This window comes from Alligator mississippiensis, chromosome 5, assembly GCF_030867095.1.
Source record: "Alligator mississippiensis isolate rAllMis1 chromosome 5, rAllMis1, whole genome shotgun sequence".
NCBI lineage: Eukaryota > Metazoa > Chordata > Crocodylia > Alligatoridae > Alligator > Alligator mississippiensis.
In genome coordinates, this window is record NC_081828.1 from 157,576,850 (window position 1) to 157,596,510 (window position 19,661).

Here is a 19,661-nt window from a genome sequence, read left to right on the forward strand (position 1 = left end):
TCAACTTTTCTCAAATATTGTGAACAACTTGGAAGGTGTTTTCAAAATTTCACATTCTTCTCAAACGCTGCCTCCCGCCTCCTTTGCTTCTGACTTACACAGGGTTTAAAAATTGTTGTCTAGTAAGTTTGTTCCTTGTTTGTAAGGACCAAACACCTCCAGAAATAAGGAAAGCCTTCTGCCCCTAGACCTAGCTTTGTAATAGGGAAAGCTGATGTCTGGCAGCTTAACATAAGCTGCCTTACTGGCTGAAAGTCGATCCTGCCATAAACAAAGTCTGAAAAACAGCAGAGCAGAAATGGTGAATTATCTGTACATGGAGTGTCCTGGTGAGCATGTATACCACACTGAATCCAGCAACTTGCCTTAATTTCAGTCTGTCCTCTTGCTCCCTATTCATGGTATTTGTGTTCAGTCTCTGATTTTTGGATTATTCCCAACCATGACTCTCAGCTCCTGACCCTGCTGTGACTCAGTCTTCCTTCCCCAGACATGAATTGCAGCTTCCATATTCTGGTTCCTTACCTATGAATTGCTTCTGACCACTACTCTGGTCCTCTGATATTAGCATGTTCCTGAGCATGTCTTCACTGTCCAGCTTCCAGCTTGACCATTAGCTCCAGATTCCACCTGAGACCATGTCCCAATTCCTGACTCAGGTTCCAAACCCTGGGCCTAACTACTAGATGTGATTGTCCATGACCTAATTGTACCTTCAGGGAATTTTTACACATGCTTCAGAAGCAGGAGGGGGGAGGGCACTTTAATTAGACCAGCTCCAAGAGCCAGGCTAATTAGTGTGCCCACAGAGTCGCATGTATCAGCATCTCCATACTTCAAAATGGCAGTGGCCCTGATTAGTTAAAGCACCCCCACCACCATTTTGAAGTATGGGCACATGGATACATGAGACTGGAGTGTGGTAAATACCGTGCTCCAGCAGACTTGATTAATCAAGTCTGCTCCAATGCACTGTAATTACAGCACTGCTGGACACAGAGCTTGTCCAGACCTATGTGTAAAATTTACATTACTAAATTATAATAATAGTGCCTCTTGCACAAGAATGCAAACTCATGATTGGGACCACTTGAAATACAACAATGCAGTTGATCTCATCTCTGGCTTTTGGTATTGAGTACCCCCTATGTCTAACTACTCTAAATCAGTCGTGAATAGTATCCCCTTTAAAAAATGATTGCCTCTCCCTTGTTACCACATTCCTTCCCAATCTAGGCTCCTATGCCAGTTTAAAAATATTTTGGGATCTGCCCTGTTGTAACAATGAATCATACAGTACCTCACAGTCTATAATCTAAGGTGTTTGATTCAAGTAATCAAGCCCTATTGCAGATAATCAAACAGTAAACCTCTGAAGCAATCAAGGGTTTTGTGCATGTCAGTTTCACTGACAACCACCAGGGCTGGATCCCAACAGTTAACAACCACAGCACAACCAAAGGACAATGACCCTTCACCCTGTTGGCTTTGTCCGGGCTCTGATCATCCTCCCATCAAGAAAATATGCTTTGAAGAAGGAGTATAAGAGAGAAATGAAGTTGCCAGAAAAGGAGAGAAAAACCATGTCAACCCATCGTAACCTATGCCTGGCTGACCAGACTTGGCAATGGATCCACACTCGGTGAAAAGCTGTAAAGACCAAAACCGCTTCCTGGCCCTTGTTAGTGAGAAAACACTATCACAGCAAAAAATATACTGGACTTGATTATAGCTTGTTTATTTGTACGTTACAATAGCCTACCTGTCATTTTCCTATAAGCTTATTATTCAATTAATAAAGCCTTTCTGCTAATTATCGATGGAAGTGGCATGTCAGTCCTCATAAGCACTACGTTAAAGTTCCCATTTTAACTGCAACAAGTGCATCTGAGCAGTCTCTGCATTTGTGTAAAGGCACCGGTAGCGACTGGGGTAACTGGCCCCATGCCCTGTCACCTCCCATGAAACAGGTTCTAGTGAGAAGCCTGGCAATCTATGGAGTGCTATAGTGTTGGCTACAAATGTCCAACTCGGGATCCTTAAAATTCTAGTTTATTAGGCAGATTGAAACACTGTAATCATAAACCTTGGGGCTAGTCCCCACACACACACACATGCACACACATACACACACACAGTAGCAGGCTACAGAGTCAGGTATACCTATCCTACAAGCGCTGGAGTCTGCCGTCGATGGCCAGTCAAGGCTTCTTTCAGTGTGGTGTTATCCTCCAGAAGGGGGTCGCTGGCTGGTCCTTCTGGCTGGACAGGTCTGGTCGAGTTGGAGATCAAGAGGGCACCACTGAGGGTCACTTTTCACTGCCTTTTATCTGTCCTTGGCAGACTTTGGTGACTCCCCAGTTTTCAGGTTTGCCCAATCCAGGGGTCATTGACCCTCGTGGGACTTCTCCCCCCCCCTCGGTGGCTACTGGACGGCATCTGTCAGCCCCAGGGGTCGTCCACATGTACGTGCAGGTTTGGGAGTCCATTGATGAATTTAGAATAGGGCTCTGGGAGTGGTCAATCTGGAGATATTCAGCCCAAAAGTTGGTCTCTGGCGTTGATTAACTCAGGCCAGGGCTTCTAGCCCTTGATCAGTGACGTTTAGAGATTTCCCGGTTGTTACATTGTCTTCTATTGAGTTCTTCCGTTGGTTGATCTGCAGCTTCCAGGTGATAATTACTGTCTGCTACTATGTTACACATTCAATCATGTTACACATTCAATCACTGATTCACTCGCTCTTTCAGGGGCCATCCTGATACAGGGAAGGGCAGTTTGATTCCTGCCCTTGTTAACATTGTTACAATGTATAATTTACTTATGAAACTAAACACATTCAGTTGAAAGGTGAGGAGTATAAAATATAAGCTACAAATGCCATGGCACACAAATAGATAAAAATACCAAACTACAAGGGGAGATACAAAATGCACACATACAAATTTTAAAATACAATTCCTTATCTTAAAGTGAAAGAGAGAGGAAGGAAGAAAAGGTAGAAAAAGAGAAACATATCCAAAGAGGGGAGAGCAAATGCAGTCAAGAGGAAAAGGGGGCTTTCTGCTACAATAGCTATTTACATAAATGCTCTGAGCCTCTGCCCTAGCACCAATATCCCCTGGCAACACATCTGCAGTAGATCTTCACTACCAGAAAATACCCTATGAGTTCCTGAGATTTTATTATTTGTTTTCCTAGGAAATTTTCTGTGGTGCTGAGAATGATATGTACAGTAAAAGCTCTGTTATCTGGCATCCCAACAAAATATGCCAGTTAATTGCGTAGCCCCGGCCGCTGCTTCTGGGGTGTCCTTCCACCCCTCCCGCAGCATCGCCGCCCCTCCCACGGTGCCCTGCAGGTCCCACAGGACAGGGAGGCAAGTTCCACACAGCCCCGCACAGCCTATTATGCCCCCGGGCTGTGGGGGCTCGGCAGCCCAGGCTGCTTTGCCCTGAGCAATGAGGGCTTGGAGAAACCAGAAGTGCCATGGTGGACACTTATGGTTTCACTTTATCTTACAAGCCGGCATGCTGGTTAGTGGAGCATGCCGGCTTGTGAGATGTTGGATAACAGAACTTTTACTGTATTTCCTTGGCCTTGCCTACTCCTTCCTCAGGCCTGACTGATGTCATTCCCCAGAGAAGACCCTCTTAAACTATGGAGAGAGGATAATGTTGTAGAGGTGCATCCACCCTTTATGAACAAATTGACAAAATCCATGTGTGTTGATTTCTTCTATAAGTGGAACGGAGGAGATGATGGAAACAGCTCAGCCCATTTTTTACAATAAAGCATTCAGAAGCAAATAATACAGTTCAAACATTTAACAAATTAAAACCTAACATACAAACTTTCATAGTCTCTAGAGTAGGAAAAGTGTCATTTTTCCACATTGCACAGTTAAAAATGAGATTTTGCTCAGCCTTTCTTCAATGTTATGCTAAAATGAAGCATGGAAAATTTCCACTGAAAGTAAAAATTCTGCAGAAAGTAATTAGCTTGTGAACTCTGGAAGCATATGATAGATGTCTAAAGAGATTTTAACTTTGGTATTAGTATACCACGTAAACATTAAATTGTACTTCACCGATCCATGCTAACAGTAATCAGATGTTCCAAAAATATAATGAATAAATTACTGGGTCTTCTGGATGATAGCACAACAGAGTATTTAATGTGTTCTCAGAGTTGCTATTTGTACACTTTCACTTGCCAAAAAATTGCTTCCAGTATTCTTCCATCTTTTCTTCCAATTATGACTATCAAGCTACTGAATGAGAAACAGAACAAAAGTTTTCCTCTTAATCACATCAAATTATTTTGACTCCAATTCAATTCAAATAAGACACATGGGGGTGGGGTGTAGGGTAGAGGAAATCAGCAGAATAAAGCAAAGCAAATCCAGAAATATCAGGAGCTCTGTCAAACAGAAAGAACCAGGCTGGATTAGATCAGCAATCCATCAAGTCCAGGGTTGTCTCTGACAATAGCCAGAAACTAGTGTTTCAAAAAATGGTGTAAGAAATCTGCAGTAGGCAGAAGGCAAGGAACACTGCTGACTCTAGGAGGGCATAAGGGATGCTGATTATCAAAGTTCTTCCCATATCATGGCTGGCCTATATTTACACATTTTTGAATAACTGAGTTAGCATCCATATCCATTCAATCCATTCTTCACAACTATGCTAAAAACCAGTAGTATTTTGTCAGAATGTGAATTCATCTTGGTCTATGTCAACAGTTGCATCATGGTTAGTATCATGTTGATTATCTTGATTTTTCCAAATGTGTCCAGCTACAGTGGTGTTGGAACAAAGTTGTAGCCATGATGGTCCAGGAATATGAGAGAGGCAAGCATTTCTTAGTGTGCTATCTTTTATTGGACCAACTGCATATTTGGGATAGAGTTAGACAAGCTTACTTGTTAGACAAATTAGATGGAGTTAGACAAGTTAGAGCAGGGGTGAGCAAAATACCGTCTGCAGGCTGGATTTGGCCTTCAGGGGGACTTTGTCTGGCCCGTGGCAGGTCCCTCAGTCCCGCCTGGACCAGATGCTGTCTGGTCCATGACATGCCATGCTGCCCCCTGGGCACGCAGTGGAGCTGGGGTAGCTCTGCAACTGAACTGACTTTATAGGCAACCCGGGCGGCGGCAGGTCCTTCCTGCTGTAGCTGCTGCTGACCCCAGCCCTGTGGTGCTGGCAGAGATCTGCATGCACAGCCCCGACCCTGACCTGCCCCATGTCCGCTCTGGACTTGGCCTGGCAGAGCAGGCTGTCTTTTCCCATTCAGTTTCTTGTGCACACAGCCCTGGCCCCAGCCCTGAGCAGCCCCGTGCCTGCTCCAGACTGCCCACCCATGCTGAGCAGCGTTTGGGCAGAAGCTGCTACTTGGCACAGGGGAAAAGCGGCCCCTCTCCCCTTTGCCACTGCCGGACCCTTCTTGTTGCAGCAGACATCCAGAGCCTGCACCTGGGCTACCCTCCAGCTCCTCCACACTGCCACCGCTGTCCTACTGGGCAGCCCGGAGGCGGCGGTGATGGCAGTGGAAAGGAGCCACAGGGTAGCCCGGGCACGGGCTCTGGGTGGCTGCAGCAAGAAGGGCCCAGCAGCAGTGAAGGGAAGGGGACACTTTTCCCTTGTGTCGAGCAGCAGCTTCTGCCCAGATGCTGCCGCTGCTTAGCGTGGGCAAGCAATCCAGAGCAGGCATGGGGCAGGGCTATGTGCAGATGGCTCTCTCTGGCTGGGGCAAGTCCAGAGCAGGTGCGGAGTGAGCCAGGGTCAAGGCTAGGGCTGGGTCTGTGCCTGTGTCTGTTGGCGGTAGCAGGGAAAAACTGCAGGGCACGTGGGCTCCAGGCTGTTGCGGGGGGAAGAGGGAGGTTGACCAGCTTGCAGCAGCTCCCCAGAACTGCCCCTGTGGCCTGCAGGCCCAAATAATTGCCTGCACCTAGGTATGAGAATTAGACAAGCAAGACATTCTTCATCAGATCTGAGGAGCTCCTCTCTTCAAATATAGTAAAATCTTGTGAGGTAGAGGTAAGCCCTCATGGTCTCAGAAGTGAAGAAGAACATCAGCTACCCCTTTCTTACACCCCATTCTTCAGAATCTCAAGATACTAATTATCACGCACAGAAAATCTGCGCTGCCACACTTACCTCTTCAAACACTAGAACCTAGTAACATGCTGCCTACATCACTAACTGCACTATATTCATATCATCAAAAGGTACAACTTCCTGTCATTGTGATGTCAGAGACCAGTTTGAAAACAGACAAGAATGTGGTCACAGGATACTGCACAGAGCCAAAAGGTAGGCTTGAGTTCACCGTCTTTTCCCATTTAGTTTTCCAGTAGTAAATTATTGTTCAGATTAACAGACACAAAAATTTTGGAGGACAGGGAATGATAGTTATCAAACTGGTCTCCTCTGATTGAGATCTCTTTTGGGAACAGGTTAATACAACGTCTGAAAAGCCCTAGTACATGTTACATTCATGAAGTCTATTTTATTTAATTCATAGTAAACAGCCAGCATTGTTCAAAATGTTAAATGTAATATCCCTTCTATGCTGTTTGTAACAACACCTTAGAAGGAAACCTGAAATCATACTGTATTTACTTATCCATTCCACTATTACTCTCATCAAGAAAGGGACCGCCATGGGACTGGTGAATAAATACCAGGCCGGTCACGATGAGCACAATATGAAAACAAGGAAAGTCCACCAACACCTAATGGCCCATGGGGCTGGCACATAAGGAAGTGAAGTGGATAGCATTTTCTCTGGCTGCTTTTGACTCCCCAGCCTGAGCTAATCTATAAAAAGATTTTCAATGTTTTTAGGCTCAAGCCACCCCTGGAAAGACCTCAGACACCCAGAAAATGCTAGCTTTTAGTTGTCACTCTTCTTACTGACTACAGAAAAATACTAGAGCAGTTTTTCTGTTGTGAAGAACTCAGAAAGACCGCAAGAATGGATTTCCATTTGACATTGCCAGGTTTTTCATGTGAATCACACTTGCACACCTAACAGTGCTAACACAGCGTGGCACCCTTGAAAGGATCTCAAGGCACCCTGGGGTGCAGTGGCACCCTGGTTGAGAGTCACTAACCATAGGGTGCCTGCCTGGCTGTCTACCAGACTCCAAATGAACAAGGCTAACTATCTCTCCCCAGCAGTGGCCAGGTACTCGTTTACAGCTGGGTTGACTGGCACAGGCCTTCGGCCCCAGTCCAGCCAGGCTCCGACTCCTGCTGTGACAACCCGACAGAACTGTTTTGCCACCACATCCTGCATGCAAATTTTAGGGGAACACAAATGAGGTGGATGCAAAGTCAGGGGCATAGTGAGGTCAGTGAGCCGCCCTGCAGCAAAAGCAGGGTGCAGTGAGCATTGGGTCCAGGACTGCTAGCAAAGATTGAAGGAAAAAAGGCAGGGGAAGTCCAGATTTAGTACCTCTCCCCCGGTGAGCTGCTTCTCACAGCTACAGGGTGGCACGGTATTTCTCAGGGGAGACTCAGTGAGAGCATCCCCGCGTCTCTATTGCCACCGCTCTGGGGCAGGCGCCGTTTCTTGCTACAGGGGTTGGGACAGCCCCAACCAACTACCCGCCCCGCAGGCGGGAGGGACCGGACAAGGATGACCCGCTCTGACTCCACCCCCTCCCTCCAGTCCCGGGGGTGGGGCAAGAGTCGGTCCAGCGCACGCGCAAACCCTCCGCGCTCGCCGCTCAATGGCTGCGCTGCCTTCCAGGACTGCGCGCGGATTGGACTTAGCTTCCAGGGGGGCGGGCCTGGTTGCCTAGGTCACGACACTTGACTGGGAGGGGGCGTAAGGGGTTGACGCGCCTGCGCAGCGCAAGGAGAGGGGGAGTTGGTTGGGTCTGTGGGTACGTGACGTCATGGCTCTGCGCGGAGGCTGGGTGTGCGCAATGTCTGAGTCTAGGCAGGGGTTGGGTGCGTGGGTGGCTAAGTACTGCAGGGCTGGGGCACGGAAGCCAGTGTTAGGCGGCCTCATCCAGCCGATGCGGAGGTGCTACAGGGGCTATGAGACGTGGAGGAGTAGCAGGGGTGCCCGGCCTGCGCCACGCGTGATACAGATGGTGTGGCTGTGGCAGATCAGGGAGGGGACGGGCAGCACTGGGGCAGAAGAAGGGAATGGGACTGGCACTTGGGAAAGGTCTGGGGCTAATTTGGGGCATGCGTGTCAGAAAGGTTGGTCCCCCCAGTGTGTAGTGGATGCAGCTGCTGTGGGGCTGGTGCAGTGGGATTGCAGGCGAACATTACAGGATTTGAGTGCTGTGGTATTATGCTCTTGATATTGCCAGTTTGCCAGCCCCACATCACTGCATCCACAGGGTACTCATAGTGGAGTGAGTATCCTGGGTCACACCCTGCAGAATGAAGTTAAAATTGTTCCTCTCAAGACATCCAGACTCTTACTCCATTAATGATGCCAGCTCACCATCTGCCTGTTCTGCATTAAAAATGAGGACCTTACGGTAGATGCTTAATATTTTGGGTCACAAATAAGCTTCTGATGATTAGAGCACTAGATTTGTCTGTCTTCTGGATTTTCTAATAGCACTTTTGAGGAAGATAGTTCCATGTCTACTGACATTTAGATAATTGGTTACAGAATTGTAGGGCCTGATTCTGCCGTGGGCTAAAAGCCTACAGCAACTTGGTCTTCAGGACTGTATCCCTTTAATAAGAATTAAAATATGTCTGTTGTGTGTGTTGTGCAATGATAGCATGAGACAGGGGAGCAGAAAAAGCTGAGAAGTCTCTTCATCTCACCCTTCGTAGTGACTTTAGAAATTTGCATTTTGGCACCCTTGCTAATGTTACAAATAGGGGAGAAGGCCATCTTCTGTGGGCTCTAAGAGGCCTACATGGCTATGGCTGTGCTTCAGGGCATCAATGCCCAAGATGAAGCTTCTAGCATTCCAGGGTGCCCCTTTCCCCAGGAATCTTAGGCTTGTCTTGCAAATCTTAAAAGATTGGAAGGAGAAGGTGGGATTTGGAGGAAGGGCAGCAGTGGGCTACAAAGTGCAAAGTGGGGGATTTGAGGAGTAGTACACTGTTGAGATGAGAGAATAGGTGTATACCATACCTGGTTTCGGCTGCATTCATCAGTGGAAGTCCACAAGACAACACCATACGCTAGTTATGGGGAATGGTCCCACCTCTGCCATTAACATTATGGGTGACTCTCAGGAAAGTAATTTCACCTCCCTGTGCTTCCAATTTCCCCATCTGTAAAATGGCGGTTGACTTATTTTTTGTAAGGAGCTTGAGAACTTGAGATCCACTGAGATAAAGCATTGCAGGAGGGTCAGATATTATTAGTATTAAAGTCCCTTCTGAGCTGTGGGACATTTGTTGAGAAGGTAAGAAAATTAAGACTTTCCCATCTTCAAATCTTTTCTGCTTTGAGCAGCTCCCAAGTACTGCCTGCCATACTTGATCCCATCTCGTTGTTTTGCTGCAACAAATGCCCATCTTTTCTCTCTGAGTCTCCATTAGAGGCCCATTACTTCTTAATTCCCTCCCTTTCCTTCCTTCCTCCCCCTCACCCAAACTGACCCTGTCCTGACTCATCATGAGCTCAATATGGAGGATGTTTCCATGAATTTAAGGGTGTGGGTCAGGAAAGTGCTCCCAAGCAGCTTAGAGGTGCATAAGTGCCTCTTAGCTTCCTCTATCTGATGAGCTTCCCATTTTTAGTCAGAAGTGAATCCTATTGCTGCAAAGTTCAAACAGGTTTGCTGGGTAGAGAAGGGAAGGAAAACGAATGCTTCCCCCATCTCATCCTCTGAACTTCTACCATGTGTTCTCTTTTTCCATCATATCACTTGTGGGGATGCATAGATATATCCAGGGAGCAGGCATCTTTTGAGAAATGTGATGGTTCTGTCAGAAATCAGAAGGTTGCAAGAAAAGGCACTTCCAGTAGTATGCAATGTCAAACGAGGTAGATGTAAGCAAAAGAGCTTTCTTTCATCCTCTACCTTGGTGAGCCTCCTGCTACTGTGGGCCACAGAAGCTTTGTTGGCTAGAGAAAGAAATCACTAGTCCTGAACCCGGCCTTCCACACTGCATCTGAGCTGCTCCCATTAATCAGAATGGCACAGGTGTAAATGACTGCACAGGTTTTGAGGCAATGAAGAGTCTTGCGTGAATCCTTTCACCAAAGAGCTTTCCAGAGTATTTACAGTACCTGCACCACCACTGAAATGCAAATACCTCCAGGATGAGAGAGTGGAAAACCAGTATTCCTGAGCCTACAGCATAAGGAATATGTTATAAAATATTTCATGGGGTCATTTTTTGTCCATGCAGAGTAGACATAACCTTTTGGTTTAAGGATGACTAAAAAAAAAAACTAATGATGTTTTCAGAATCCAAATTCCATAGAAAGATTTTTCTCTGCTGTTTGTTAAAAGCTTGTTTCTGGCTATTTATTGTTTATTAGTAAAGCAAAACCATAGTGTTTCATTCTTGCATAAGAAATATCTTTTGTTTGTGTCTAATGGTGTAATCTGACACAAGTGGCCAGCCACAATAATAAAACAGGCACTGTTTCCTAGGCTGAACTGCATCAGAGTTCAGCAGAATCTGCTTGTGTGGCTTTCTCAGACTTTTTCGAGACATAGCGACTGATTCTTGTTGGGATTTAACCTTTTATCTGTGTATCTTCCCTACAGACCTAGCAGCTCAAATATGAAGAATGGCACTGCTACATGCTCTGCCCTTTTACTGCAGAGAAACAGAGGGAACAGACACCTTATCAAAAACCTTAGAGTCTAATGAGGTATTGTCTCCATTTCAAATTCCTCCACGGGCAACTGTGTCACAAGATAGGTAAGAAAATAACACCTGAAAAAAAATTTACTTTCTTGGAAGTTTTAAATTGGAGGGAATTAAATTCTATTCCCATGTTTACCATATGGTATTGATGGAGTCACAGAACTTTGCCATAAGTGTTTGTCTGTAAAAACTAGATTCTGCAAGTTGAATTTTGGTAGCTTGATATAAAAATGTAATAAAAATGTCTCATCTCGCACAATAACCTGGTAGATGCTTAGAAAGGATGTTGATTGCATTGAAAGCTAATTGACAGACTACATCAAGGTGCAAAAGCTGTATCCTGAAATGAAGTTTTAATAAAGAATTTAGGAAACTATACATTATACTTCCAACTTATGAAAAAGATGCAGATAATTTTACATGATAAGAAATTTGCATTTTACAATAATAGTAGTCTATGAAATAAAGGCTCCAAGGATTGGTATTTAACTACAAGTTATGGGCAGAATTCCAACTTTCAGTGATATGCAAGAGGCAAAATTTGGTATTATAATTCTGGAAATCTTGGCATTGATCAAGATGGGAATCCTTTACAGATACAAGTTTCCTGTCCTTTGCACGGACCGATAGTTGTCTGATGTTCTTCCACATAAGTATTTCTCTTCAGCAATAGGGAACTACATTTGTTATTTCCACCTCACTTAGCTTTCTCTGTTACATATTTTCACTAGTTTTTTTTCCATTTAAGTTTAAAGAATGGTGTCTTATAATTAGACTTCAGTATGAAAATACTAGACTCTATGAGTATAGTCCTCCTGCCTGTCAAACTGTACAGCCTGCCACCTGATTGAAGTATCTTCATAAGCAACTATTTAAGCTATTTCACTCTCTGTGTTTTTTGTATATTGTAGTATTAGTCTTATGTGAATTGTTATAAAGGTGATGTACTTAAAGCTTGGGGAATTAAAAGCCTGTTCAAAATCTCACTGAATGCAGTGGTTATTGGATCAGTGCCCTACAACTGGAGGAATTGGCTGGGTGAAAGGAGTTTCTTACAAAGATGCAAATATATTTTTTCTGGTTCTATGGGCACCATACCCTATTTTAGAAAAACTTGTTTCAAGAATTTTAAACAATTATAAGTAACAATAATAACCAAGAAATAATGAATGTTATAAGAGGTAGTCTCTTACTGGTACTGTTGGACTCTAGTGTTAGTCTCTTACTGTCTTATTGTTGGACTCTAGTGTCAAGTATTTACCTTTTGGTGCTAAGTAACTCCAGGGTGCAGCTCTCTATGGTTACAATATTTGTCACCAATATTTATGTTTATGAATGGGCTTTAGAGTACTCTGATACTGTGTTAATATGTTTACTGTAACTAATGGACAACCTGTATACCCCTAGCAACCAGTGAGTATTTCCTTTGGGATCAAATAATCAGTTTCAGTATGGACTATTCATAGGGCAGATTCAGTGTTGATGTACAAACTCAATATATTAAGTGGATGTAGCAGATTTTATATGTGGACCTTACCAGTCATCAAGATTGTCCTATTTAAGACACTGTTTTGGTTGCTTTTATTAAAATTTAGCAAAAGCATCATTTAGTCTATCATTTCCTGTCCAAGACCATAGAATCATAGAGAAAACGAGTGGAACAGACCTCCAGAGTTATTTAGTCCAACCCCCTGCCTGAGGCAGGATCATCCCTATCCAAACCATCCTGAACAAATCTATTGTCTAACCTATTATCAAAACTAGACACTCAACCCTGACACAACCACAAGGCATAACACCCTAATCTGCAATAGGTCAAGCAGGGGGACCATGGCAACTAATGTTCTGTTCATGCAAAGGTTGGTAAAATATGCTCAAGAGATCCAAGGAAGAGGGCTATTCCCCTTGCTACAGTGGTAGACAAAAATCCTATGTCCATACCAATCTGACCATGGGGTAAAATTCCTTCCTGACCCCAAATATCACCATATTTGTCTGACCCTGAGCAAAGGAACAAGACCCTCTAGCCAGCAACTCCTGGGTTTAAGTCCCAGCAGAAGCGTTGGCACACCCTAGTCAACACAAATACTCCTGATGAAGGCATAAAAAAAATCCCTGACATGGGGCGAGGAAAGATTCCCCCCCCCCCCCCCTGCTGCTACATGTGGCAACCAGCACAGCCCAGAAATATAGGAAATGCCTGTAGTAGAACATAAGCATAATTACTCCCAGATCATCCCTGACTGATGCCTGTTCAACCTCTTCTTGAGCACTTCTTAAACTTCTTGAAGTGTTCTTCTTGAACACTTACAATGACGGAGACTCCATGACTTCTGTAATCAGTCTGTTCCACTGCCTCACTGTTCTAATAGTGAAGTTTTTTCCTGATCTCAAATCTAAACCTACTATGCTGCAACTTCAAGCCATTGGTCTGTGCTCTATTCTCTGAAGCAAAAGAGAAAAGATGTCTTTTCTCTTTCTGATAATCCTTCAGGTGTTTGAAGGATGCTGTATGTCCCCTCTTAGTGCCTTTTCTGCAAGCTGAACATGCTTATTTCCTTGAACTTCTCTTTGCATGACTTGCCTTCCAAGCCCTCGATCATTTTTGTCCTTTGTCGATGGACCTTCTCTAACTTCAGCCCAAAACTGCACCTAATACTCTAAGCAAGGCCTAACCAGTGCCAAATAGAGAGGCACTATCACCTCCTACATCATGCATCTAATGCTTCTGTTGATACATCCCAAAGCCTCACTTGCCTGTTGCGCTGCTACATCACACTGCAGACTCATTGAGTATGTATTCCCAGATCCTTCTCTGTAATGCTGCCATCTAACCAGGTACAGTAAAATCTCCATTTCCAGCATCCCCAGGGTAAGGGGATTGCTGGTTATGTAAAAAATCAGTTATCTGAAATAACCTGCGCAGGACACCTATTTGGAGTCCTTAGTTCTGTGTCATCTGCAAATTTTGTTGTGTCATCTGCAGACTTGACAACTGTAGTCTTATGTAGAGTTTAGATTACAGTTTGTATGGAATGGTTTGGATAGGGATGATCCTACCTCAAGCAGGGGGTTGGAGTAGATGACCTGGAGGTTCCTTTCAGCTCTGCTTCTCTATGAGTCTATGAGACTGTGGAGGAGTTAGGATGGGGAGCATGGAGAGGAATACGGGAAACCAAGTTGGGGGAAAAAAATGAGACATGGATGGGGAGCTGAGATTGAGAAGCTAGGACTGGGGCAAGGACAGTGAGCCAAGGAAACACTAGAATGAGGAACCTGGGACAGAGAGTAGAAGGGATGGAATAGGGACAGACTGGAGAGAACACAGGTAAAAGGAGAATCAGGGGAAAAGATCTAGAAAAGCAAATGTACAAACCTACATAAGAGAGAGAAAGTTGCAAAGTTAAGTTCTGGGAAGCTAGGAAATGCCAGAATTAAAGTTGGCCATGGAAACTTACCTTGGCTGTTTTGTGCATATTTTGCAGTCTTTAATTATGTGAAACATTATTTTTTCCTGCCTCCTTCAGTATACTTGAAGGACCTGTTCCAGGTACGGCTGTACGAAGCACCATTGTTTTGTTTCAGTGTCCGTTTCGCCGTTTTGAAGGGACAGTGTTTCGTTTAGTTTTGAAACACGTTCCCATTTCGTTTCGTAGAAACTGTTTCGACATTTAGCCCGTAGGCTATAATGGGGAATCATGAAAATGCCTAAAATGTTATCACTTCTTGCCTGATTTGGATGAAAACTGCAGGGATGGTAGCTCCTGAGGGCATGAAGCCTGCCAAGTTTCAAGGAGATGGGTGCAGAGGTTTCTGGGAAACTGAACCTCAAACTGTTCAAACCAAAAGTCCTTCCACTTGCCAGCAGTGGCATCATTCTCTCGTCTGGCGTGCAGATCTGGGGGCTCACACCCCCAGGAGGAGCCTTCCTCAAGCCCCCGGATCTGCGCCCTGAATGAGAGGACGCTCAGGCTGTCTTTCCCACCTGGGACTGGCACTGGGCGCAAGCTGCGCCCAGCACCGGACAAAATTGCTGCTACTGCAGCCTGAGCCTCCTCTCATTTGGTGCAGATCCAGGGGCTCGCACCCCTGGGAGGAGTCCAACACAGCCTGTCAGCCCTCCCAGGGGTGCAAACCCCTAGATCTGTGCCCCGATGAGAGGAGGCTTAGGCTGCCTCTCCCACCAAGGACCGGTGCCCCCTGCTTGGCCCATGGCCGGCTGCATTCCCCCCACAGCTTACCAACAGCAGCTGCACTATTGGTCTCATGGCACAGCCCTCCTGTATGGTGGGGGGCAGTGCGGCTCGGTCCCAGCCGCCAGGTATCCATGCAGCCTCTGCCACAGCATGCTGCTGTGGCGCAGCATAGCCTGGTGCAGGGTCGTGTGCTTTCGGGCAGCTCCAAGCTATCACCTGGGGCTGCGCATCACTCATGGGGACCACCAGCCATGCCAGCCCTGGTCCTGCATACACAGAAGTGCCCCGGCCAGACGGTGCAGGACTCATGCGTGCAGGACCCGAGCTGGCGTGGCTGGCAGTCCCTGCGAGCAGTACACAGCCCCGGGTGACAGCCCAGAGCTGCCCTAAAGCACGTGGCCCCACGCCAAGCTGGGCCGCAGTAGCGCATTGTGGCAGAGGCTGGTCGGATACCTGGTAGCTGAGGCCAAGCTGCGCTGCCTCAGCCACGCAGGAAGCTGTGCCATGAGGCCAAGAGCATGGCTACTGTTGCTGGTAAGCTTGGGGGGGGTTGGAACTGGGCAGGGGCTGCGTAAGGCAGCTGGAGCCGGGCAGAGAGCATGTGGGAGGGTGAGGGGGTCCTGGAGCTGGCTGTGGGCCAAGTTAGGGAGCTGGTGCCAAGGACAGAGGCGAGCAGGGGAGATCGGTCCCTGGTGGGAGAGGCAGCCTGAGCCTCCTGTCATCTGGGGCGTAGATCTGGGGGCTCGCACCCCCAGGAGTGTTGTCAAGCTGTGCCAGTCTCCTCCCAGGGGTGCAGGCCCCTGATCTGCATGCCGGATGACAAGAGGCTGCTGCTGCCACCTGGGACTGGCGCTGGGCGCAGCCCTCTGGCCAGCAGCAGCACCAGTCGTCTTGGTGCTGGGTGCGGGCTGCACCCAGTGCTGGTCCCAGGCGACAGCAGCAGCCTCCTGTCATCCAGCATGCAGATCAGGGGCCTGCACCCCCAGGAGGAGTCTGACACAACCCCACAGCCCTCCCGGGGATGCAGGCAGGCCCCCGATCTGTGTGCTGGATGACAGGAGGCTGCTGCCACCAGCTGGGACCAGCTCTGGGCGCAGCCCATGCCGAGCACCAGGAAGATTGGTGTTGCTGCTGGCCCCAACTGGCAGTGACAGCATGCTGTCATCCCGCACGCAGATCCAGAGGCCTGCACCCCGGGAGGGCTGTGGGGCTGTTCTAGACTCCTCGCTGTTTTAAGCTCGAAACACATTGAAACAACTTTGAAACGAAACGCCTGGCAAAATTTCATACAGTCCTAATGAATATGAGCTGAGTAGTGAAGCAGAATGTTATGAGGCCAGGGAAAAAGGATTATCACATGGCTGAAGAAGTTTAATATTGCTTTGGAGAACTGGGTGGATGGAATCGTAGGTGGTGGAAGGCTGAGGCTAATGGGGGTTTAGCCATCCCCAAAATGTGGGGCAGCGGTGACAACGCAGAAGACCGCAGGGCAGTCCAGGCATGGGCTCTGGGCAACAGCAGCAGGGGATACATACACACAGGCATGCAGCTGCAGCCTCTACACAGCCAGGATTGCAGCCTGGTGGTGTGTGGAGCACTGCCCACCACACCAGGCAAGTCTGGGAAGGGGAAGGGGTGTGCAGGGGCGGGGCAGATCAAGTTCCCCATAGTGAGGGAAGGAGTGCGGCAGGGGCTGGGGTGAATGGGGCCCTGAGGCAGGTTGTGGGATGGATGGAGCCCACGTGGATCATCCAGGGGCAAGGGTGGGGACAGGCTCCCACTGCTGCATGCACACTGGGGGAGACATGGGGGCACGTGTGGAGCTGAGGTGGGTGCTGCTGCAGGCTGAGACTCTGTGCCCCGCTGTCTGCTGGATGGGAAGGGGACCCAGCGCAACCCAGCAGCAGCAGGCACATGGCTCACGGTTCCCAAGGCAGAGGCAGCCCACTTCCACCCCACACACATCTGGGGGGCACGTGCCCCCTGTGCCTCCCCTGGTGTGCATGCAGTGGTGGGAGCTCCTCCGCACTCCTGGATGAGCTGCTTAGGCTCCAACTGTCCCAAGACCTGCCCCAAGGCCCCATCCACCCCAGCCCCTGCCCCATTCCCTTCCTCACTGTGGGGACCTCAATCTGCACCCCCACCATGACCCTTCTCCCCCTACTCCTTCCCCTCCACAGACCTATGTGCTGGGGGAGGAAGTGTGTGTGTGTGTGTACTCAGCCCCCTCCAAATAATTTCTCCCTCTGCTTATGAATGTAATCCACTTTCTTTGCCTCTGTCACAGCATCCCAATGTCACTTAAACCAGCTGGCCAGTATGTGTTTCTGTGGGCCCAGTCTGAGCCACTGGGACCTTATTTGAAGTGCAGAGCCCTTAAAACTTTAACTGAAGTCAGTGAGAGTTGTGCTTTGTGCATATGAAGTGCTGTAACATGCTGTGCATTCTGAAAATTCAGGTCCTAGTTGCTTTGAATTAAGTACCCAGTATTAGTGAATGTTTTAGATGGAAATCTCACTGTACTTCTGTTTTCCACTGGGAATAAAATCACCCCTGCCCCCGATAGGGGAGTTGTGAAGAAAGACTTACATTAGTGAAGACTCTGTTGTAGCCCTGAACACCACAGAAAAGCTCATGAGGAGTGTAATAACATTGTCTTCAGAGCAGGCCTTGAATATTGTGGAGTAAATAAGGCCTGGGATAATATATAGAATAACAAAGAGAAAACAAAATAATTATTAGCTGCTCATTAAGTGAATTTTATCAATCTGATGCAGAGCGCCTCTGGAGAAAAATAGCAAATGATCATGAGTTTAACGTGCAGATAGAATACATATGCATGAGGAGCCTAATTAAAGTTTGACAGACAACCTTAATTCTGTTTTTTCTTAACTTTTTTGCTCACTTGATCTTGCCACTATGCTATTTGAGTACACTTCATTGTGTCATGGATGATAGAGTAGTGTAATTTGAACCACTTGGTAGCCAGATTCTTGTTTGCACCGTTGCCCCTTCCTGCCATTCAGGCAAAGCAAAAAGGCCGAACCTGACTTAACCTCTTGATGATTCCCCCAAATGGGGCAGAGACAGCAGAGATGTCTCTAATTCACATTCCCTTTGCAGTAAGGTTTCATCCCTGCCTTGTCTGGCTAGCCAAACGGAGCATTGCAGCAGTGTTACTACCTTCTGGTTACTAAAGCCAGAATTTTGCCCAGGCCAAAAGGGCTCCTAGGCAGCCCCAGTATCAGGGGAGCAGGAAAGTAACATACCGCTACCTTGCCCCATTCAATTTAGGTGATGCACTGAATAGTTTTGTAATCCCATTACTCAGGCTTCTGGCAGTGGGAATGTAGTAGGCATCGGAGGTACAGGATCTTTGATTTTTTCTGTCACATACTTGCCTTTCCTCTTACAGTCAACTTCTGCCCTACACTGTGTAAGTTATATTAAGTTTGCACACCTATCAGAACAAATTCTTCAGAGTTTTTTTTCCTCTGTGAACATTGGATGGCAAAAGCTCCCTTGGTGATCCACACTGGTATCCTAAATGAGACAAGATGCAGAACACGAAAATTATGCTCACTGGGTTTCAAAGCAGTGCCATTTACACAGCTTTCATTCTTACACTTCAGGCCGTGATCCAACCCCTTCTTCTCCCTCCCCCACACACACTCTCTCTACCAATTCAGTTTCTTGAAGCACTTGAGTCTTCTTCAGAGGCCTCTGTTTCAAGTACTGAATCAAGTCAGATCCTTTTTGTTTATGGGCTACGATGAACTCATTTCTTATAACCAAACATTCATGTGCTACTCAGATGAGCTACCAAAAATGAGGCAACTTTGTAGGCAAAAGTACAATTTAATGAAAGGCTGCAATGATAAACTGTTGGCTTAATTTGCAAATGTGTGCAACCCAAAGAAGTGGAAGTTATTTTTGTTCTAATGCTTAGTGTTCTACAGTTTGGCTCACTGGATGCTTGTACACATGATGAAAATTGCCCCTTTTGAGGTTTTATTGCATCACACTTTACACGTACAGGATTTTTTGCAGTTTAAATGAGTTTGTTGCAGTGCAAAATAAACCACGTCCCGATTGTATTTTAGTTTGCATCAATGCAAATTTCAGTGATACAGCCATTGATCTGTTATGTATACATGTGAATTCACAGAATGACATGTAATGAGCACCTTTGTCCACCAGATGCCACTATAGTTTTTGTGTAGTGAGCCCCTTTGTCCACCAAATGTCACTTCAATTTCCAGGTATTTGTATTCAGTGGCTATTTTTGGACACCATGTGTAGCAGCCCACCCAGCCTGACATGAGTCCATCTTCTGCTTACCTGCATGGACATCCAACAGGTAGCTGGGAGCAGTTTTATTTTTATATAAAAAGCAAATCGCAGCTGCCCACTTCCTAGGCAGCCCAAGGAAGTAGCCACTACCTGCATGGATATCCCTACCTGCCTAGCATGGCCCTGCCCAGGATGTTTGCCTGGGCCATGCTGCCCTTGGCTCCCCAGGGGAGGCTCTGATTGCCAGCGGCACCATCAGCCCATAGTCTGCCCCTGATTGATGCCAGGAATATAAAACCACCTGGCTGCTTTATGCAGGCAGACAGGATCAGTTTAATTTCCTGATAAAAAGAAA

At 46.8% G+C, this 19,661-nt stretch overlaps 1 protein-coding gene across 3 annotated transcripts in view; it reads left to right on the forward strand.

Annotated features, from left to right (window-relative positions):
* Positions 1-6,276: 6,276 nt before the first annotated feature.
* SPMIP4 (sperm microtubule inner protein 4) overlaps positions 6,277-19,661 on the forward strand; it is a 50,120-nt gene continuing 36,735 nt past the window's right edge. The window contains exons 1-2 of one of the 3 annotated variants that reach the window (XM_019498110.2): positions 6,277-6,314; positions 10,715-10,871. In XM_019498110.2, the coding sequence (XP_019353655.1) occupies positions 10,738-10,871 (134 nt within the window). In that variant the 5' untranslated portion in view covers positions 6,277-6,314; positions 10,715-10,737. Of the gene's footprint in view, positions 6,315-7,838; positions 7,895-7,936; positions 9,398-10,714; positions 10,872-19,661 lie in introns of those variants that run through there. The other 2 variants (XM_006275121.4, XM_014603074.3) reach the window with 2 other exon arrangements.